We start from the raw sequence: 24,052 nt of genomic DNA, 5'->3' as shown, positions 1-24,052 counted from the left end.
ACTGGCAGTCTGACTTTTTAATATGCTTTATGCATCACTTTATGAGATGATTACTTTCTAATTGAAAATAGTTTACATTTGAACTCTTGGTATCACACTGGGGATTATGAAATAGATAGTGCAAGATGATGAACCAGTCACTGGTGTATTTAAGGCAGAGTTCCTTCTGCCCTATGATATGTACACACAACATGAGCAGGGATTCCACACCTCTTTGGCCCCTGGTAACCAACTTGCTTTTCTTGCTGAACAGCAGTACAAAAGCTGTTCCATTTCTCTGCCACTGCACTATTTGTATGAACAGATAAAGGCTTGTTGGGCACTGTGCTTGCAACAAGAGGACAAACTGCCATTATGAATTAAAGTGTTAGATGAAGTACAGGAGTCCTACATCCTGCCTCCTTCAGTGGAATATGTGAACCCTTCTCAATACTAAATTATGCAGCAACATGCATATAGGAAGATTTCACTTCTCCATCCTCCTCCTCCTCTCTGTAGTCAGTGGATGGCTTACATTCTGAAGCTTGAATGTTTGTCTAGGTACTGTGGTACACTGTGTGCTGCCATAGCAGATCCTGGTAGCCCCAACACTGTTCAACTTATTACAGCTGAGTTGAAACATAACTTACTAAATGTGCTGTAACAGATTGGCTAGGTTACCAGGCTCCATTCAACTGTGGCAAAAGAGGGCTGTGTGTGTGTGGAAAGAAAAGTATTGAGTTCTTATGCTCTTTCCCTTTACAGGTGTGCTGAAAACAGCCCAATAAAGAGCATCTTCTCTTTATTTTAGAAGTTAATTTATCAAATAGTGAAGATCTCAATCTCAAAAAAGTGATTAAAAACAGATGAAACATGCAGCTTCATTAAAAATTGTGCACAAGACTTGCTACTTAGTCACAAAAAGTTGAAAGTCTCCAGAGAACTTAATTTGAATCTTATGAACATGTCTGCCGATGGGGCAAGGAGCCCCACAATTGCCCTGGGGCCAGGAGGACCCCGGCTGCCGCCACTGCCGTGGTAGCAGCGGCGGCCAGGGAGCCCCGGGCTATTTTAAATTGCCTGGGCGGGCCGCAGGGCACCTAGGTGCATGAGACTGCTCTTGGCCCCATGCTTTGGGGGGCCCCTATGGGCGGTCCTGGAAGTGATTAATTCGTCACTTCTGCTCTGGGCACTGCCCCCCAGGGACAGCCCTGGCCCTGGGGCCCAGAATTTCTGTCAGCGGGCCTGCTTATGAACATAATGCAAAACCTTACATTTAAGGCCTTCCCATAATCCCAAGTGCTTTACACATTCGAAAAACAAAAACCCACCATCTTTGCTAAAGGCCATCATTTCTTAGACTGGCAGATGTATTACATTCTCCAAAACATTCCACAGGGTCTTTATTTCAAGTTTTCTAAATGTTACTCAAATAACGACCCAGCGCCCACTCATAACATATTTTGCATGATGTCTGTAAAACATTAAGTCATTTCTCAGAAAAATAACCATGGTGTGTATGCAGAGTCAATGAGCCAACTTAAGCTTCCTACTGCAACTTAATTTCCTCTACTATAAAAGTCTCCTAGCATCACTCCTAGTATTAGCCTGGCTTGTTACACAATCTAGTGGTCTTCAAGATTTTATTACCAGAGCAGAGTTATAGAATTTTTTTTATTGGCAGAGCAATCAACAATTAGCATATGCCAAAACATAGCCAAGTACAAGAAGTTTATTTTGAATGGTCTATTTTGTGAACTATCATTCTGTAGTCCTCGGGTGTCAGCCGCTGGTCACAGCATCGGTTGAATCAGGAAGCCATTTCTACTTAGATGCTTTTAAGTCCATTCAGGTTATATCACTGTAGGCCAAATTTCAAGCTCTTGTCAGGCTGAAAGTATGTAAAAGTTTGCCTGTATTGTCCTATCCCCCTTCCAGCTATTGTTAACCCTTTCTCCCAAGGAGAGATTCAGTTTTTTAAAAGACAAACAAAGGTGCAATGTGCTTACCTCTTGATAATGGTTAGATCATCTTTAATTCTAGCACCTCAAGTTATACAAAGGTATGCTTAATAACCAAACTCCATAGAACTGTTGGACACATTCAATAAGGTGACAACTGTGCAATACCACTTAGTATTTCAGAGTCAGGGAACATACTCTTGAATTGTTTAAACACAATCCACAGAACTCAAAATTCATAAACCATCCACAGTTAAACTAAACAGTCATTTAAAAGTCTTACAGTTTAATATAGTTCACATAATGGTCAGTCTTTCATAAGGGATACTAAACTTTACTTGAAAGCATGCCAAACTTTACTTTTTATAGGTAAGTTGGGCCGGCACATGATTGGCCATTACTGTTCTGGTTGTACCCAGCAAGGAGAAGTTCTACCACAGTTCAGCCTATCCTGCATTATTTTGTCAGTTAAACGTGAACCATGAATTAAATATTCATCTTTACATATACACAAGTTATGCTGTGAAAGCATATTTGCTTACAAACATATAAAAATACTTGTTAACTAGTTTGATAAGAAAATAATGTATAAAAGTATATAGCAAAAACATTTAATCATCTCTGACATTGGAAAGATCAAATCCATCTTTTTATATTACATGAAATAAAAACAGCTACAATTTTAGTTTTCTTTAATCCCTTACCCAGAAATACATCAAAGGAAGACACATGAATTTTCCCCCCCAACAATAATGTGAAATTTTTCTAATAAACTGAAATGGCTAGACCAGAATGAGCCCAGGTATTTGGCCACATTATAATAATAGTAGTAATAATCCTGTAGCTATTCTGGATCCATAAAATAAATACAGTAAGTAGACTTTTGGCCACTGGAAAAAAAGCTGAAGCATAAACAAGAGCTGAAACATTTTTGCTGACAAAGAAATTCAGTGTTGGTTTCTTAAGGCTAGCTGAACTCTAATTTAACTGAAGGGCAAAAAGCCAATACACTTTTATTAAATACACTTTACACTTTGATTAGAGGTCTCCTTGATAGTAGCTAATGAAATGTCAGAAGTGAAAAATAAATTAATTAACATAAGACAACTTTTATGCTTTACTTGAACACCTTGTCCTCTTAGGTTTTGTTTCATCTCCTTTATGAATAAAATTCCACAAGGTGCAAGCTCTTAAAGGGAGCAAAAATAGGAACTGTGATTTTAAAGAAGCAGCCTTAGTGTTTTGCTTTGAAGTCTGCCCTAAGATGACTAGTTGTCTTCTAGGACTGTATTCAGCCAGCTTCTTGGACTAAGGCTATTTTGGTGGCCATTTATAGGACATGGCACAAAAGGCTAGACATACCCAAAGTGATGCAAAATGGTGGAAAGAAAAATTAATCTGGCAGTTGATAGCTTGATTCATGAGATTCTTAGAAAATGACACAGTGACAGCCTTTCTTGTCTTTTTCTTTCCGTGTTGGTTCTGGTGAAGGAGGGCACTCTTGTTCTTGAAATTTTCTACAAAAATGAAAGTTCAGTTCATATATATTTCTAACTCAAATCCACTATATATTTAAGTAAGTTTATTTATGATACTCTTGCTCTAGCAAAATTAGTCTTAACCACCATTACCTATGTTGACTTGACAAGTTCCAGGACTTTCAAGTTATCATTTGTATTGTCGCAGAACCTAGAGACTGTGTGCTAGGTACCGTACAAAGTAAGAGTCCCTGTTTAGAGATATTACTGCTCGTGAATACTATTAGGCATACTTCTATCAGTTCATGTCAGACCCAGCAAGGTTTTCAGGTAAGGTTAGACTGCTACCCTTCTGGGCATGCTCAAAGGTAAAAAAGGGTGTTGTGCCTGTAACCAAATACTGGACAATGGGCCTAAATTTGTACCTCAATGTTAACAGCTTGAATAACCAATTCTCATGGATAAATCTCTAAAATGTTGTCTCTCTGCAAACCATATCTTACAGAGATTCCCCCAAATCCTGTTCTTTCTGGGGGTATAAGCAATAATATTATGATTAATAATGGCTGATCAACAATCATAATTCATGCCTGGTTCTAGAAGCTACATCAACAAGTATTAGAATCAAACATTTTAGTTAGCTCTTCTTACAATACTTCTGATAACCTGGGCTTTCCTTTAACCCAAATGGAAATTCCATGAAACAGAGTAAGTTGCTCTGATGCAATTTAAATGGTTCAAAATGGGTTACTTACAGCCAGCTTCACTGATTTAGCCAACAAGTTTAGTTCTGAAGTTATTCAGCATCCAAATGATGACATAACATCCTCTTTGGAGAAGTGGAATAGACATGTTTGTTTTCGAGTACCATTTAAATTGAAATCAAATTTGAAATATAATTTTAGGAATAAAAAGAGGCAAATCCTGATGGTAGAGGATGAATGCTCTATCTTTTCTCTGCCTCTAGCCAAAAAAGGACAGGATAATCTGTGATAGCTCTTGAAAATATATTACCTGTCTCTGGCCTATGACCACACTATAAACCAGATTTTTAAAATGGTGTTTATGCTACCTGGATAACTACAGCAAGATACTACTCTGATGGGGTTTTGCCTCAAAACCAAAACTGTACCACCCTTATGACCAATAAGCCAAGAAGAGTTTGTCCACAGGGAAAGAAGTTAGCATCCTTTGGCTAGGCTAAGGGATTTTAGGTAGAATTCCCTTCCTGAAGTGCCAAAGCAGTATTTCTATGATGAATATAACATTTTTCCAGTTTCACCCAGAGGGTGTGTAAGTGTGATGGGTCTCGATTGCAAATTGAAGCTCCCATGTCCCTGATGGCTACTAAAAAAGTCTACTAGGGAGGAACTGGGTCAGTTATTGACAGATTCTGGAGGGCAGGATGCCATCAAAGGAAGCAATTTCCTTCAATTGAGATTTTAAACCCTTTTCCAGAACTCCTCTCTATGCTGACAGAAGACACTAGGAACCTGAGCCATCTTTTTCCATGCACTTATAGGAGAACATTACATAATATTCTCATCACAATTATCCATGCTTTTGTGACGTCCTATTGGAATCACTGCATTACACTCTACATGGAGCTTTCTTTGATGCTCCAAAGCTTCAGAAAGCTCAGGTGGTGACTTTTTGCTTGCTTAGCAGCTTATGCCTATGTTTCCTATGGCCAGTGCTCCAGGGTTTCACTCCCTTCCTAGTCACTTCTGGTTGTTATTCAAAGTACTGTGTTTTATTTAGGTCCATAGGCACAACCACAGGGAAGGAAAAAAGAATGCTCCCCCACTACACACACAACTTTGCCTGCCCTAATCGAATTTAAAATGCACAGGGTTCCCTTCCTCTCCCTAAAATAATGACACCCTGCAGCTGCTCCTTCCTCAATTCTCTCTTTAAACCAAATGTTTCTCAGTCTCCTCTTCCGAAGTCCTATTAGTGTTAGCCATCTCCTAGGTTACTGGTGTCAGCAGTGCTTCCTCCTCCTGCCCAGTAACATATTCCTTGCTGCTATGCTGAAGAGCACCAGGAATCACCAGGAGTTAAAGGCTGGAGGCTAGAGGAGAGAGAGTGAAAGGGGATGACAGGAGAGCAAGAAAGCCTGATGAGACATGGAGGAAAGGTAGAAAGTGAATATCTGACACAAAACACAAGCTCTCATGTGATCAACAACAGGGGAAGGAAAGGAGGCTGCATGTGTGTGGTAATGAAGAAACATTTATGAAGAGCATGTGCATACATGCTCTGAAGTTTGCTTAGGGCCAGCTTTTTCTAACTAGCCTGCCTCTTCCCAATTTGCCTTTTTTCTCCATTGATAGAAAATTCTCCCTCCTAGTACATCCAACTCCCCCCCCCCCCCCCCCCCTTCCTGTGGTGGCACTAACCGAAGTTAGCAAGGGCATTTTTGCCAACAGTTTCTATATTTAAAAAAATTTTTACAAAGTGGAAGCAAAAGCATTCTTAATAAAGAACCTCATATTTGTCTAACAGCCACATGTAATTTGACTATCCACTCAGCCTTCTGACTGTGAGAAAAAGGGAGATATTTTACCAAGGAAGTGCAACCACTTCCAGGAGGCATTTAGTTTTACCATTGATTAAGCTATTTATATTTTGTACATGAGATTAGAGCTTGTTGGATAAGTGCATATCAAGTTTCTAGGGAGTGTCTTTTTGAACTTCTTGCTGTGTTAAAGAGGTGCTAGCACTATGGGATTCACCTGCAAGACAGGAGCAGTAAACAAGGGTTTTACAAGGCAGTTCTCTAGGTGAAGGAGGAATAACTACATAATCCTTGATCTGTTGGTTTGGTTTATTGTATGCTTGCTTACTTGGAAGACTATACCGTGGTCTGTTTTGGGGGCTGTGCACTGAATCAAGCAGACTGCTAGGCTAAGCGCTTAGTAACAAGGCTCTAGCCCAGGGGTCAGCAGCCTTTCAGAAGTGTTGTGCCGACTCTTCATTTATTCACTTTAATTTAAGGTTTTGCGTGCCAGTAATACATTTTCATGTTTTTAGAAGGTCTCTTTCTCTAAGTCTATAATATATAACTAAACTATTGTTGTATGTAAAGTAAATAAGTTTTTTTTTTAAAATGTTTAAGAAGCATCATTTAAAATTAAGTTAAAATGCAGAGCCCCCTGGACCGGTGGCCAGGACCCGGGCAGCGTGAGTGCCACTGAAAATCAGGCGGCACGTGTGCCATAGGTTGCCTACCCCTGCTCTAATCTGCTATCTTTCGATCCCTAACCCCTTTTGGTTCCCTTGACAAAGGGATGATTAATAAAAGGGTATCTGGCTTTTTACACAAAGCCAATATTCAGTTGCTGAATACCAGCTACACTATTTAAGCATCACAGATTTCATTGACTGTACGTTCAATACCTAGCACCAGAAATCTTGAAGGATTAAAGGAAAAAGTTCTCCTCTCAAACCCATATGGTCAGCAGAGGATCAGTTAACATTTGCAGTGTTAACGGATAGCAGAATTTGCCCTGATTATCCCTAGTTGTATTTTCTTTCCAAGACAGCAGTTTGTTATCTGTTAAAGCTCACGAGTTGTTTAAGTTTCCTCAGAACACCGTTGACCTACCTTATAACTCTGACAAGTTCATGAAAGGCTTGGTCTACATTCAATCGTATTTTTGCTGAGGCTTCCATATAAGTTACTTTAAGCTGTCGTGCTAGTTGCTGGCCTTCCTCTTGTGTTACCTGAAAACAAAAGCAATCATTAAGAGTAAGCTCCAAGCATTCCACTGACATATCCTGATTTGTACACACACACACACACACACACTACACTGTGAGCATGGTGTCTATGAAAAAATAAGTAGCTGTTTCCCTAAATATTGCGTATGAATCACCTTAACGGCTAGATAATATTCAACTACTGAATCCCTCAGGGATAAAATTAAATTATCAACCGGTGTTGAGTATAACTTCTCAAGCATGGTATTTAAAAAAAATAAAGCTACCCACCAAAAATACAAAAAACTAAGAATTTAAAATGCAAGTTAACATTTTTTTAGTGTAGAGAACATTCACAAGAGTCAGAAAGCTCTGTCCATATACCATCTTTAAACCATTTTCCATTTTATTAAATACTTTTCAAATTCTGTGTAACAGCTCATATGACCAGGTTTTACTCCTTAAATAGGAAAGCTTGAGTATAACAATCCCTGCTCAAACAGATGAACAATTACAATTTTCTGGATAACCCAGTAGTATACACTAGTCTATCAATTCTGGTAAAATCTATTCTTTTCCTCAGCCCAGCCAAACCTGAATAGTACATACATCACTTAGGTTTTGCACATTGGTGGCGAGTTGTATGTGCTGGTGGTGCCTGGGCTTCAGCAATATTAAGGGCCCAGGAATCCAGCCCCACCAATGTTTGGGCCCAGGTCTCTCCCCCAGCCCCACCTGCTGCCCCCATGCGCCTCCCCCAAGTGTTCCCTGGCCTGCACTTGCTACCCCCGCTTGCCTTCCCAGTCCCGGAGCAGAGCCTCCCAGGCAGCTCCATGTTGCCTCCTGCATCAACTGCCGCTGCAGGATCCTAGTGCCTCCCAGCCACTACTGCCAGGGCAGGCTGACCCTGAGCCTGCCCTTTCCCCTCAGACCCTTTCATTTTCCAATGGGACCCTCCACCAGCACAGGGCCCCCCCACCTGCAGTCACTGCTGGACAAGGGGCAGCCCCACCCCCAGTGAGGCTTCAGTGAGGGGCAGCAGCAGGAGAGGAGGCACATGTGATGGCAGCCCCACCCCTGCCCATCCCCCGGGGAGACAAGGGGGCTTCCTGTACCTGAGAGGGGCCCTAGGAGCACATGCAGTGACAGTGGTGCGAGGTGAGTGTGGTGCAGGGGGGCAAGTGGGGGGCCCCTCCCCCGAAGCTCACTGCTGCCTGTGGGGAATCCTTCTCTCTGGCCCTTTCCCGGGGCAGCCTGTCTGCACCCCAAACTCCTCATCCCGAGCCCTGTAGTTATGTTCCTGAAAAATGCTACTTTAAGTGAAATGATGTTAAGCGAATCCAATTTCCTCATAAGAATTAATGTAATTGGGGGGTTAGGTTCCAGAGAATTTTTTTTGCCAGACAAAAGACTATATAAACACCACACGCACACACGCACCCCCAACATTTTAAACAAAATTTAATACTGTACACAGCAATGATGATTGTGAAACTTGGCTGAGGTGGTGAAGTCAGAGGGTGGGATATTTCCCAGGGAATGCCTTACTGCTAAATGATGAACTAGCACTCAGCTGAGCCCTCAAGGGTTAACACAGTGATGTTAATACAGCCTCAGACTCTAAGGCAGCAGGAATGGAGGGGGGCAGGAAGGAAGACAGCATGGCAGAGCGCGACAGAGACACACCCTGTGTGTGTGTGAGAGAGAGAGAGACACAGACAGAGACAGCAGCTGCTGCCAGCAAGCTCCCTCCATTCTGAGCCCTTTCATGTCCCCCCTGCTCTGTGGAGATGGGGGGCAGGAATGGGGGAGGGGGACACCCTGACAACATCACCCCTCTTCCCCATCCCCTCCTGGCTGCACAGCAAGCTGGAGGCTCCCGGAGCAGCTCCAAGGCAGAGGGCAGAACAGCACAAAGCAGTGGTAGGAGGGACACCTGAACTGCCCAGCAATTGATAGCCTGCTGGGCAGCAGCCGCACAGGGAACTTAGGGGAGCTGACAGCCCACTCTGATTCCAAGCCCCCTCCAGCTAGCTCCAATGAGCTGCTCTTTCTGCCAGCAATGGACAAAGCAGGCAGCTGCCAAACAATGTTATAAGGGAGAATTGGGCAACTTTAAAAGAACATGTTCTCCAATTCAGAGGTTCTCAAACTGTGGTCCATGGACCACAAGTGGTCGGCGGATAGTTCCCACTAAGGTGCACTCCTGGGCGGCTGCACATGAGAGAATGAAGGGCCACCTACCTAATTAGTGGAGCCACGCACCTCTAATTAGGTGCCTGGACCCTGGAGAAGTTGCACATGTAAGGTGAGGGGGTGGCCTTGGGGGGAATAGGGAGTAGGTAAGAGGGGCAGTGGTGTGAGAAGAGGGGGTGGGGGGGTATTTGGGACGTGTAGGGCTACAGCGGCCAGAGAAAGAGGCTCAGGGCTGCAGCTGCTGGGGAGAGACCCCCTTCCTTCCCAGCTTCAGCTTTGTGGCTGCTGTGGCAGGGGAGAGCCCCGCCCACCCCCTTTCCAGCCAGAGCTCAGGGGCTGCTGCAGTGGGGGAGAGAGGAAGAGAACCCCCCTTCTTCCTGTGGCAGGGGAGAGAGGACATGTCCATCGCATTAGAAAGGTTAAGACTACTGATATTAAAATATGAGTTGTGTGCTTACGTGTAGAACAAAAAAAGTTAATTTAGGGTTTTTTTTAATATATGCCTCTACCCTGATATAACGCGGTCCTCCGGAGACAAAAAAATCTCACCACGTTATAGGTGAAACCGCGTTATATCGAACTTGCTTTGGCCCCCCTGTTCCTTGTTCCCTGACTGCCCCCTCCAGAGACCCCTGTCCCTAATTGCGCCCCCAGGATCCCACACACTACCCAACCCCCCTGTTCCTTGTCCCCCGAATGCTCCGACCCCTATCCACACCTCACACTCCTGACAGGCACTCAGCGGCAGGAAGTGGAGCAATGCGGCCCGAGCCCGCTCCGCTTTCCTTGCCCTGGCCCCAGCTGTGTCACTGGGGGTAGGCGGGGGAGGGGGAGGGAGAGTGTTGGAGAAAGGTCCCGCACTCACCGGCGACGGGAAGCGGAGCGCCGCGGCTAAGAGCTGGCAGACTGGAGTGGGCTGGGACTGGGCTGTTCCGCTTCCCACTGCGGATGAGTGCGGAGAGGATGGGGAAAGGACGCCCTCCGCACTCACCTGTGGTGGGAAGCGGAGCACCGCAGCTCGGAGCTGGCGGAGTGGAGCAGGCTGGAGCCAGGTTGCTCCGCTTCCGCCGGTAAGTGCAGGGGGGATCCCTTCCCCCAAGCCCCCTCCCCCGAGTGACATGGCTGGGGCTAGGACGAGGGAAGCGGAGCGGGCTGCTCCTGGCCCCCAGCTTAATCCCCTGGGCCACTCTGGGACTGCGGGGACCCCAAAATCGCCCCCCACAACTCCTGCCTCCGAGACCCTGAGGGGGGAGCCCCTAACCACCCCCAAGACCATCTGCCCCTTATCCAACCCCTCTGCCCCGGCCCGGCACCCTTAACACGCTGCTCAGAGTGGCGTGTCAGAGCTTTACCACGCTGTATGCAAACCTGTGTTATATCGGGTTGCGTTATATGGGGGTAGAGGTGTACCACTTTTATCCAAAGCGCTTTACAATAGTTAGCCAACGGTACATACAACATTTGGAGAGATCATTAGCAAGACCCTCAGCAATTTTCAAGTGGTCCGCGGAAAAAAAAGTTTGAGAGCCACTGCTGTAATTGATCAGCAATGTAACAACAAAACAAAGTTAACCGGGACGACTTTAAGTGAGGAGTTATTGTATATTGGCTTACAAGGCAGGTGTGGGGGAGGCAGGACTTGGACATGTTCTGGACACCACCAAAAATTATACAAACCTGCCGCCCCTGGTTTTGCAGTAGTAAAGCAAAATAAATAATGAAGTTTGCTACGAACCAAAACTACAAAAGACTCAAAAGTCAAATAGCTGCTGCTAGATAAGAACCAAGTGTGCAAGATATAAAGCACAGCTGTTTAGAAATATAGTTTGAACTCCAGAAGACGAGAGGTGGTTACACAGTGCTACAGAAATATCTATAAGAAAATTGAGTAGCTTTGCCCTGATACGATGGTACAAGTTTCAGTGAAAAAATACTCTAACAGCAATACACAATGCAGCCCAAAGTGCTGATCTGTGACAAGCAGATCCCCAATAGTAAGCTGGGTGACATGCCTTCTGAGCCGGAATAGTTTGATGCTAAACAAGCTGCCACCCACCCATCATCGATTCAATTAATACACCATATTGATAATTTCCAAAGGAATACTTAAGACTAGAGAAGAAGATGACAAAGCCAGTGGGTGCTAAGATGCAGCCTTGCTTCATACCAGTATCAATATTAAACTCAGATGACCTTTCATTTCAATACTGGATGGCTGCCTTCATTCCCTCATGGAACTCCTTGAATAGAAGGAGCACCTTTTGTGGACAGTCAATTTTCAACAGGATCTTACAGATACCATTCCTACTAACCATGTCAAAGGCTCTGGATAACATGGATTACTTCTGCTATCTCAGCTCAATTCTTACTAGCTCATTTAATCTTGGATAAGGAACTTGATGCTAAAATCAGCAAAACTTCTGTTACTTTCGTGTTCAGGGTTAGCAAATATATGAGGTAAGTTTGCGAAAGGTGTCTCTTTAATCAGGCTTGTGTCTTTAGTACCCTCCTTTACAGTTGTGAAAGCTGGGTTACATACTCCAAGCAGGAGTGGAGATTGAACAGTTTCCACCTCTGCTGTTTTAGAAAAATCCTCAGAGTTACTTGGGACTAACAGCTCACAATAATGAGATCCTTGAGAGAACCAGCCTATAGTCCCTGCAGACTACACTGGACATTTGCAGGGTTCACTGCTTGGGACACGAGGAACACATGCCCCAAGATAATCTGCTGAAGGCTGTGCTCTATGGCCAACTTAAGAACTGCCCACGACACAAAGGAAGGCCAAAGGTCTAATACAGCAACAAGGTGAATGAAGCAAGGTCTCAAGATATCCAGCATTTCCACTGACAACTGTAAAAATCCAGCCCAAAATCATTCAGTTTGGAGAAGATGGGTTAAAAAGAGCCATCAGAGAGCTCAGCAGGCAAGGCAGGAAGCAGAGCATGCTTCAAATTCTATCTGGTGAGGGGACCTGTAGCCACTGTGGGAAGGTTCGCCGCTCGCATCAGGCTCTTTTCCCATACCACCGCTAAGCACCCTTGACGGACTGACTTTGTTGCATCTCCTTTCATCTGTTAAGATGTTGGATGGCCACATAAGGAGGAAAGAGCAGATTTTTAGTGGTAAAGATGAAGAAACAGATCTTGGTAAAACACTGGCTACAAAGGAAGATAGTCAAAGATTACACCTTGGTCTGACTGGAAGAACAACAGATGTCAATGGCAAGAGAGGTGCAGGAGGACAGAGGTCGAGAGAAAAGATAAAGTGTAGTTTAGGAGAGATTTAATTGGATGTCCAGGTGCAATCTCAAAGAGATGTCAGAGGCAGACAGAGATAAGACACTGGACAGAGGAGGGGAAGGGCAGGGATAAAGAGGTAGACTTGTGGGTGGTCAGCAGATAGTATGAGACACAGATTAAGAATAAAAATGCTTCTTACATAAATTAGGTCAGTTAATGTGAAGAGAGGTACCCAGGGAGTGCAGAGGCTGGAAAAGGAGAAGGGAGATGCTTTTTATAGCCTTTCTGACCTGCTGTATAATAGGCAGAGTTTCCACCAATAATTCCTGCATTGAACCTATACTTCTGATTGTAGCTCTAAAAAGATTCTAAAAGATACACTGAGCTACAGTGTATCTTTTAGAAAGACCTAATCTTGATTTATAGATTTCAAGTGATTGAGAATCTACCACATCCCCAGGTTAACTACCATCAGTGTTAAAAACGTGCACCTTATTTCTAGTGTGAATTTCTAATGTCTAGCTTCAGATTCCAGGCATTGGGTTGTGTTATGCCTTTGTCTGCTAAAGTAAACAGACCCTTATTAGCAGACCCTTTTCCCTATGCAGGCATTTATAGACAATCCAGTCAACCCTTATCCTCCCTTTGGATACGTTAAATAGATTGCAAATCTCAAGTCTCTCTCTGCAAGGCAGTTTTCTAGATCAACTATTCCTGTAGCTCATTTCCAGTTTTTCCACATCCTTTTTTGAAGTACTGACAATAGGACTGAACACTACCTTAGCAAGTCTTGCTATTTCCTCTGGATATGGCACAACCTCCCTACTTCTACTCAATAGGCCCATTTATACACCGAATGGTCATGTCAGTACTCCTTGTCACATCACCACATTGGGAGCTCATGTTTAGTGGGTTATTCACCATGACCTCCAAGTCCTTTCCAGAGTCACCCCATCCTGTAAATGTGGCCTACATTCTTTGTTACTAAATATAAATACAGCCAAATGCATGGTTTAAAAAAAGTTTCAAATAAGCGCAGTTTACCAAGCAACCTAGACCACTCTGTATAATTGACCAAATTTTTTACCACTCTACCAGTTTTGGTCCTCCTCACATTTTTTCTTTTTAAAATCAGTGACTTTATATTTTCTTCCAAACAATTGATAAAAATATATTTAATAGCAAAAACCACTTCCAATGGGTGCCTCAGGGGACTCTGAAGAATTCACTGGTTTCCTGCTTAGTTGGTGTAACTCAAAGTGCTAACCTTGATCTGCTGCCTTACAAGATTGGTCCAAGCTGTCTGTAGCAGCTCCACAACAGAGATCAGCTGGTATGCTTTTGTCGGCAATCCCCAGATCTGTACATCTAAAAGGTAGGGCACTCTAAACTAGAAAGACAGGGTGCCACAGTTCATGGCAACTACTTCTGTATTTTCCCCCCTTTGGTCCAGCAAGGGCCCCCACACACTCAGGCTTCCAGCTCCTCAGCTGTTGCCTTTTGGGTGGAGACCTGCATCTCACTCCCTTCAGACGAGGGCGATGCCCAGGCTGCACAGTTCCCTGCTTTCACTGTGCATTTCCCAGCAAAGACTCTGCCGCCCTAAACCGATCTGCTTGCTTTCTTTTCAGAGACTGATAACAGAGTGATTGCTGTAGACACAAGTTACCACACAGTTCTTTCTAAGCACACCTACTTTACTCTTAAGGTAAAAAGCATAACAGAGAAGACATACTAAAAACAATAAAAGAACATACATGCACACTAAGCTACTATGCATCACCCCACCCTAGGTGGATTTGGGGGGGGGGGGGGGGGGCAGTAGGTTACAAGATCAAGGTTTCAACTCAGAACAAGTTCACAGTCTTATGAGGCTTCAGTAGGCCCAGTCCTTCCAATCCTTGCATAAGGATTGGGGCCCTCCATATACCGGGGTCCTGGCCATTTGCTGGATCAGGAAGAAGGCCCTGAGTCAGTATAAAACACAGGTTTCAGAGTAGCAGCCGTATTACTCTGCATCAGCAAAAAGAACAGGAGTACTTGTGGCACCTTAGAGACTAAAATTTATTTGAGCATAAGCTTTCGTGGGCTAAAACCCACTTCATCGGATGCATACAGTGGAAAATACAGTAGGAACGAACACACACACACACACACCCCCCATGAAACAATGGGTGTTACCATACACACTACAACGAGTGATCTGTTAAGGTGAGCTATTACCAGCAGGAGAGAAAAAAACTGTAGTGGTAATCAAAATGGCCCATTTCCAGCAGTTAACAAGAAGGTGTGAGGAGCAGTAGGGGGAAAAAAAATAAACATAGGGAAATAGTTTTACTTTGTGTAATGACCCATCCACTCCCAGTCTTTATTCAAGCCTAATTTAATGGTGTCCAGTTTGCAAATTAATTCCAATTCAGCAGTCTCTAGTTGGAGTCTGGTTTTGAAGTTTTTTTGTTGTAATATTGCGACTTTTAGGTCTGTAATAGAGTGACCAGGGAGATTGAAGTGTTTGCCAACTGGTTTTTGAATGTTATAATTCTTGACATCTGATTTGTGTCCATTTATTCTTTTACATAGAGACTGTCCAGTTTGGCCAATGTACATGGCAGAGGGGCATTGCTGGCACATGATGGCATATATCACATTGGTAGATGTGCAGGTGAACAAGCCTCTGATAGTGTGGCTGATATGATTAGGTCCTATGATGGTGTCCCCTGAATAGATATATGGGCAGAGAGTTGGCAACAGCTTTGTTGCTGGGTTAGTGTTTTTGTTGTGTGATTGCTGGTGAGTATTTGTTTGAGGTTGGGGCTGCCTGTAAGCAAGGATTGGCCTGTCTCCCAAGACCTGAGAGTGATGATCGTCTTTCAGGATAGGTTGTAGATCCTTAATGATGCGCTGGAGAGGTTTTAGTTGGGGGCTGAATGTGATGGCTAGTGGCGTTCTGTTACTTTCTTTGTTGGGCCTGTCCTGTAGTAGGTGACTTCTGGGTACTCTTCTGGTTCTGTCAAACTGTTTCTTCACTTCAGCAGGTGGGTATTGTAGTTGTAAGAATGCTTGATAGAGATCTTGTAGGTGTTTGTCCCTGAGGGGTTGAAACAAATGCGATTGTATTGTAGAGCTTGGCTGTAGACAATGGATCGTGTGGTGTGGTCTGGATGAAAGCTGGAGGCATGTAGGTAAGTATTGCGGTCAGTAGGTTTCCAGTTTAGGGTGGTGTTTATGAGACCATCGCTTATCAGCAGTGTAGTGTCCAGGAAGTGGATCTCTTGTGTGGACTATGGAAAAGAAGCCATTGAGGAATTCCACCATGATTTCAACAATTTCCACCCCACCCTGGACCAGTCCACACAAGAGATCCACAAGTACGCCTGTTGTTTTTAGTATAAAACACAGGCTTTCATCTGAGGTTATGTCTACACTGTGCACCTTACCGCACCATTGTAAGGTAAGCAGTGTAGCTGCTCTCTCTTGCCGGGAGAGAACTCTCCCGGTGACTAAAATAAAACCACCCCCAACGAGGAGCAGTAAGTTAGTCAACAGGAGAGGGGCTCCCGCCAATTAAGCTCTATCCACACTGGTGCTTTTTGTTGTTAAAACTTTTGTCGTGTGGGAGGGGTGTTGACAAAAGTGCAGTATAGACAAAGTTTAAGTCTTTATCATAGTAGTCCCGAGAGAATCCAGTCTGAACTAGTATATGCATATCTCCCCAGAAGGGTGGCTTCAAAGGCTGACAATAGAACAAGCTCACTAGCACCCCCCTCCCTACTAGAAAGGGTACATACAATGCCACAACATACACACAATTGCATTTTTAATGTAATGTACCCCAGAGATATTAACCCTAATTCAATGAAGTTTATCTTCATTTCATAAAGTTTGTTCAGGGTACTACAGAATATTGTCAGTCTGTTGCACAGGGAATCTTTCAGTTCTCTGTCACTGCAGCTCCGACAGACTTAGGTACCAACAACCTTCACAGCACATTACAAGGTTTAGCTATTTACTCAGTTTTTTTACCTGAAGGGAATGTTATGAAGATGTTTGTTGTGATTTGGGGAATTTGCATCCTTGTGATTGGGGTACACAATACATATATCTGCTGCTGAGCACCTGGATGGCAGAAGTAACAGGTAAAAAGGAATAAAGTGATAATGCTTCAGTTACCAGACAAAAGGTGCTTAAAAAATAAATAGGACTAAACTGTTCAAACATTTCAAATGAGATTCTGTGCTATGGTGCTAAAAGGCACGGCACAGAACTTTCAGCACAGGAGAAAGAAGGGGCTATGGTGGCTCTAAGCCACCTGTGCACCATACAGATCCTGGGCTGCTCCTGTGTCCTAGTATAACTTAAAAAGCCCTAGGGGCCTGCCTAAGTTATGGCAGTTTCAGTGTTCTATCCTATGGGCTGCAGCCCTGACTAAAATCTTCACAGCGCTGCCTGCTGCACCCAGCGTTCACGCGGCCCCAGCCAACATGCCCCCCTATCCTAGGGCTTGCGAAGGGGCATCCTTGGGAGGCAGCCTTATGGAATCTTCTAAAATGCCTGTACCAGTGGAATCCTCTCATAGGCTCGAATCTGGGCTATTAAGTACTTTTTATAACACTCCTCAGCCCTTTATACCCCTTGAATATAAAAAGGATGAAACATGGTGAGGCTCTCATCCTGAGCTTTTGCAGATATACCTACAATACTCTATTTTCCTCCATTGTAACTCAAATGGCTAATAATCCTGGGAATTCAGATGTTAAAATTTAAATCCGCAATAAAACTAGTGAGTGAATTGATGGGGTGAAAGTACCTGAAATAATTATGAAAGACAGGGCAGAAAAGCATGTAGAAAATTAAGAAATGTAAAGTCTTAAGGAAAAAAGAAAAGTACACCAAGAAGATGGTGACTAATTTTGCCCTAGGGGATACAAGATGACATTTTATTAGAAATATCCTGCATATTTAATTAAATTAAATTAAAAGGCTACAATTTGCACAAAAACACTGGAACATCTTCTACTTCAGTGAGACTGTAGAAGGATAAGAGATGCAATCAGTAGCATGAATGCATCACCAAAAGTATAGATCTAAGCTTCCACAATAAGCGGCTTTTACTTTAAAAATCTATAAAAAATTGCATGTTTAAGTCTGATAAAGCAATACTAGAGTATTTATTGTACTTAATATATTTTGCAACAACAGATGAATGTACAGTAATTGCTTAATCCCCAAATAATCCTTGTAGTGCTTTGCTTCTAGACTAATTTTAAAAGAGCACTGTCAAGTTGCTTCAATGTTAAAAATTTTCAAATAGTTTTGTAAGTTCTACATGCACTGTAGTAAGTATTTTTTAGCAAAAGCAAGGCCAGAGTAGTTCATTTTATTTGGAGCAGCAGATGAGGTGGTCTGGGGCACTGAATTCCTGTGGGAATTCATTCACTGTCTTAGACAAGCAAGAAGAAAGCTCCATCTCCAGTGCAAAAGAATTTTACCCTTGCTGTGGCCAGCTCCATCATGCCTGAGGAGCAGAGCCATCATCTGCAGACCTTGTCCTGGAGCTTTAGCCAATCTTTCAAATGTCATGATCCCTGGGGACTGTTTGTACACCATTAGCTCTGGATTAGCCCATTAGAGGAAAAATCTGTTTTTACAATAATTTATTATTAATTAATTGTATCTGGCGTATGTTCTCTTTCAGAGCTCAATATCCAAACAGAAAATGACAAATGCAAGCCACGTTTGGTCCTATAGTATTCAAACATTACTGCATGGCCTGATGGGAGTTTCTGCTTCTGAGCTTTGTACACAACCCAAATTTTAGTCCTCCATTGACTCTGTGTGCTCTTGGGCAAGTCATGTAACACCTGCTTAAGTTTCTTCATCTTAAAAATACAAAACAAAACAGGAATAATCTTCCCTTCCTTACAAAGCAGTATCACAGGGTGGCCAACCTGTGGCTCCGGAGCCACATGCGGCTCTTCAGAAGTTAATATGCGGCTCCTTGTATAGGCACCAACTTTCCAACGTGCAGAGGGATGCTCACTGCTCAACCCCTGGCTCTGCCACAGGCCCTGCCTCCACTCCACCCCTTCCCAAGCCTGCCATGCCCTTGCTCCTCCCTCTCCCATCCCCCCCCAGAGCCTCCTGCACACCATGAAACAGCTTATGAGGAGATGCGGGGAGGCGCTGATCAATGGTGCTGCCAGAGGCCCTGGGAGCAGGGGAGGGAGGAGCTGATAACCAGGAGGGGGGGGGGGGGGCGGCTGACATATTACTGTGGCTCTTTGGCAAGGCACATTAGTAAATTCTGGCTCCTTCTCAGGCTGAGGTTGGCCACCCCTGCAGTATCAGGGCTAAAGTTCAAACAGAATTCCCAATATATCTAATGCTACATAAGCTTTAAAAGAAATATATATGAAAAGAATGGAGTTCTGCTATTTTGCTAAATCAGCTAAAAAACAAATCTAAAAGGACTGCATTGCAAGCTAATTAATCCACAGAAGTCAAAACTCCCACATAAGTGCATGTTCTTCCCTAATTGCAATCACTTTGTCCCCTAATAAAGGGCAGCCATCTTTTGGTGGAATGTGGCAGAAGTTTAACAAATGAGAATGGTACACAAAAGTTTACAATAGAAAATGGGAATTTAGGCAGGCAGAATTCTGTTACCTAAACTGAATCACCAGGACTTCTGTTTTAAATCTCACTCCAAAGATAACACCTCTGGCAACACAGTGCTGTGCTAGGGCACTAGTTAAGTACTGACTCAGAGGAAAACTACCACCTACTAAACCACAAGCCACTTCCGTGCAGCACCTTGGATCTTCCTTGAAAGCCTCCCACCCAGGGGCCGATGAAGACCTAACCCCATTTAGTTTGGGATTAGCTGATAAAGCTGCCCCTGTCATGTTACTGGAAAAAGCTGCTGAAACATCTAGTGCCTTGTTCAACTCTCCTCCTTTTTAAAGGGAATCAATGTTATTTAAGTTATACTGAAACAATGCTTTATGAGAAACTACTATACAGCATGCATTTATAAAAAGCAAGCAGCTGAGGATACAGTTTTCAGAGTAGCAGCCATGTTAGTCTATATCTGCAAAAAGACCAGGAGTACTTGTGGCATCTTAGAGACTAACAAATTTATTTGAGCAAAACCTTTTGTGAGCTACAGCCCACTTCAGCTGATGCATAGAATGGAACATAGTAAACAAGAAGATGTGAGGATACTTAACATGGGGAAATTCGATACAGTGTGTGTAATGGCTCAGCCATTCCCCAGTCTCTATTCAAGCCTAAATTGATGGTATCTAGTTTGCATATTAATTCAAGTTCAGCAGTTTCTCATTGGAGTCTGTTTTTGAAGCTTTTCTGGTGCAAGATTGCCACCTTTAAGTCTGTTACTGAGTGACCAGAGAGGTTGAAGTGTTCGCCTACTGGTTTTTGAATGTTATGATTCCTGATGTCAGATTTGTGTCCATTTATTCTTTTGCGTAGAGACTGTCCGGTTTGGCCAACGTACATGGCAGAGGGGCATTGCTGGCACATGATGGCATACATCACATTGGTAGATGTACAAGTGAACAATATGTTCCATTCCATGCATCTGATGAAGTGGGCTGTAACTCACGAAAGTTTATGCTCAAATAAATTTGTTAGTCTCTAAGGTGCCACAAGTACTCCTGTTCTTTTTGAGGATACAGTGTTCACCAAGTCTTTTGTGAAAAACTGGAGGTCCTTTTTACCAAGCTGTGACTGGCTGAAGTAGCAGTCTGAGGACTTGGTTTTTTAGCCAATACTAACACCATCCTCTTAAATCCAAATGCCTAGAAATAATGACAAGAGGGCGAGGAATGTAATTAAGCATATATAAGGCTGTCTTGGAACCCCCAAAACTATACAAGGATCCAGTAATACTGCTGAAATCTCATTACTTACCTCACAGGGGCGTTTTATGGTTTAATGTTTGTATATCCCTTTGTAACTCAGTATTTTTTTTCCCTTCATCATGCAGCCAATGTGGACATTATATTTGTGAATCACACCACCCTATGGACCTGCAGCAAGTGCACACAGGTGTTTAACTGCATTAGCACTGCCTATAAAGTCTTTTGCAACAGGTCAATATGTTACAAGGCTGGTCTTAACTCGTACCCTCTCCATCAATTAAAATAAAAACACACCATGGTTTTGATTTCAGCAATGGATTATGGAACAGCAGCTAAACAGTTGAATTGTGTTATTTCTTATAGAATTGTCATTGATTAATTGGATTCTCAGAACTCTGTCTCTGCATAGCATTTCAATAGTACCCACTGTATGAAGATGCAGGAAAAATAAGCACAACCAAAGCTAATGAGCTTCTTATTTTAAGACCTTGAAATATTGGTAGTACCAAAGCAAAGCCTGATTGTGTAAGCCAAAAGCCAAAGATACTAAGGCTAAAATGAATAAAGATATCAAATACATAATGCTGTCAGTGGCAAAGGTCCATACTAGTGTGGACCTTTGCCACTGACAAGGGTTCATTTTATGTGAACCATTAGAAAGTTTTTATGATGGCAAAGACTACTTTGGAAATGTAAACAGAACAGCTGAGGCACTGATGTCTGCCTGAGTGTACAGAACATGAAATAGTAGGTCTGTGGTGCGTGAAGTGCCCTTTCATCTAAATAGATACTGCCTCAGATACCAACCGTGTTACTCTTAAACATCAACATTGTTAACCATTTTATGTGAACCACAGTGTTCAGCTGTAACTAAAACTCCAAATATAAAATAGTATAAAGTGCTTATAGACATGAGAAATTAGGAATTCTCTGCCACCAAAACAAAAGTTAAAAGCGACATTTTGAAGGTTTATGGAAGTGGTTTCAAACCTTTAAAGCCCACAAAGTGATAGAGAAATTTAGTTTCATAGATTTTTATAGCCAGAAGGTACTATGATGTAGCTTTTTAAATTTTTTGCTACAAGTTGCACCTCATTTCTAGCCTGAATTTGTCTTGCTTCAGCTTCAAACTGTGGAAAATTCTGGTACATTTTTCTGCTAGATTGAAGAGCTGTCTCCTATTAGAAATCCTTTCCCCACAAAGGTGCTTATAGACACTGATCAAGTCACCTCCTAAACTTCTCTTTGATAAACTAAGTAGATTGAGCTTCTTCAGTCTCTCACTTTAAGGCATGGTTTCCAAACGCAAAGACATTCTGGAGTCCTTTCCAGTTTTTCTACATCCTTTTTAAAACACCAGAACCAAACATAATATTCTAGAAATGGTCTTGCTAATACATATACAAAAATACCACCTCCCTCCCCTGACTCGTACTTGATATTTCTCTGCTTATATATCCAAGGATTGCATTCACTCCCACCCCTAAAGAACTGCATAGGGAGTTTATGTTCAACTGATTATCTATCAATACCTTAAGTCCTTTTCAGTGTCACTACAGTCCAAGATATTGTCCCCCATATTGTATTATGGTCATTCTTTGGTCCTAAATGTATGACACTGCATTTGGCTGTCCCAATAAACCTCTTATCAAGTGATCCAGTTTGGTCTGTATACAGTTAGCCTGTCCCTGTTATTTACCTTTCCATTATTTTTGGAGTCACCTGCAAATTTTACCAGCAATGATTTTATATATTCTTCCACACCAATAGTAAAATATTGAATAGCACTGGGACAAGAATAGATACCCCCATGACCCCAATAGAGAACATCTGAGAACTGCTCCCATTTATAATGACGTTTCCACAATTTAACAGTTTTCAATCTATTTAATATGGGCTACATTAATTCTGCGTACCTCCAGACTTTAAAGGATACCATTGGCTGCATAATCTGCTTTATATGTGTATAACTCAGTTATACACAAAATTACTGTTGCTTTTACAATAAGAAATGCACTGAGTAAAACTTTTAGAGTAACCACCACACCTTTTAGTGATAGAATTTTCTGCTTGGCACAAGCCAATTTGATGATATATTACGGAAAATTTTAAGAGTAGGAGAATTAGACATACTCATGCCTTAGATCTCTCAATAAATTTAGCTTCAGCCTCACTTCCAAGATTCAATAAAAGAAGCTGCTGTATCAACATTTTTAAAATATTTTGATCCAGAAAGAGTTCTCCCTAAAGAGAAACGTTAAGAACCTCTCAACTATAGCAGTTATCGAATTTCCTGTATTTCTCTTCCATTGTGATTAATTACAAATATTTTGTGAAAAAGTCATCTGCTCCAATTACTAATTTTAAAATTTGAAGTTAATCTTCTCGACAACAATTTCTACAAAAACCATAACAAAGAATTAGGATTCTTGATATACAAAATGCCAAGATTTTACCTGTCTTTGATGATCCAGATCTGCTTTGTTACCAACTAGAATCATAGGAAATTCATCACGGTCTTTCACTCTAAGTATCTGCCTTTGAAACTTGTAGATTTCTTCAAAACTGGAAAAAAAAGGGGGAAGGAAGATTTGCATGTACTTGTTCATGGGTTCTTGATCTACGGGGGCATGAAAAATTGGAGTGGGATTACAACCACCCTTCTTGTTTATGGATAAAGAGACAGGGTTGTAAGTCCTAAAATAAAATATTGTTTCATCCTGGGTCACGATGGCTCCATGATTAGGGAACCACTGAGCTAGTTCATCCAGTTAAAATGATTCTTAACACAAATCAGTACTGTGTAATCTATAGGACCTATTCTGGTCTTTTAGAGAGTTGCAACGGAGTATTCCCTGCTTAGCCTAAAGATAGGGTACATGCAACTTTACAGGTGTCTATTTTCTTCATTGAATGGCAACTCAACATTAATATCAGCTATGTGTATACATAAGTTGGAAAGGCACTTCACTTAAGACAATAGAAAGTTGTGTTTAGGCAGCAAGAGCCTTTTGCTAGTTTCCATATGGCGAGGAAGGATACCGATTTTAATCTTAAACTCAAAGCATATGGGACAATTAAAAAAATCAAATATGATTTAGGCTCTTAATTCTAGGCACCCAAGTTTGAAATTACTAGCCAAAAATACACTGTTATCCATTCCATACAAGACTATGGAGGCCAAAATTTCAGATCGCATCCAAGAAAGCCAATTGGTCTTCCCAACAAAGCCTTTACAGCTTTTTCTAGTGTTTTAAACCTTTGCTTTTAATTATAAAAACCCATCCAGCTGGGGATAACCCTGTTGCCCAGAAACAGAAGAAAAGTGGAAGCGCTATCCAAGTAAATTAATGGTCAGGTTTGCTGCCCACCAGAAAAGGACAGCAGCAAGTCTAGTAGCACCAAGCACATCAACGCTGAGCAGACAGAGTGCAGAGTGTCCAGAGAGGCCGAGGAGTGAAGCAAAGAGAACAGAGCTGCCTTAGGGAAAAGGGAAGGAGAAAGGGCTGACCAAAACAAAAAGCTACCAGTGCAATCAATGAAGGCACAGATGTCACACGCCCTTATCAAGAACTGCTCAATAAACCTGGCATGACATACCGAGCCAG

General features: G+C 42.5%; 1 protein-coding gene across 1 annotated transcript in view; it reads right to left on the bottom strand.

The window, feature by feature from the left end:
• Positions 1–1,995: 1,995 nt before the first annotated feature.
• The window catches only part of RRAS2 (RAS related 2), an 80,106-nt gene continuing 58,049 nt past the window's right edge, over positions 1,996–24,052 (bottom strand). Inside the window, exons 4-6 of the mRNA XM_054026866.1 lie at positions 22,901–23,009; positions 7,029–7,147; positions 1,996–3,457 (exon numbers count right to left, since the gene is read on the bottom strand). Coding sequence (XP_053882841.1) covers positions 3,370–3,457; positions 7,029–7,147; positions 22,901–23,009 — 316 coding nt within the window. The 3' untranslated portion in view covers positions 1,996–3,369. The remainder of the gene's footprint in view (positions 3,458–7,028; positions 7,148–22,900; positions 23,010–24,052) is intronic.

Source organism: Malaclemys terrapin, chromosome 4 (assembly GCF_027887155.1).
Source record: "Malaclemys terrapin pileata isolate rMalTer1 chromosome 4, rMalTer1.hap1, whole genome shotgun sequence".
NCBI lineage: Eukaryota > Metazoa > Chordata > Testudines > Emydidae > Malaclemys > Malaclemys terrapin.
This window is presented reverse-complemented; position numbering and strand designations above follow the sequence as displayed.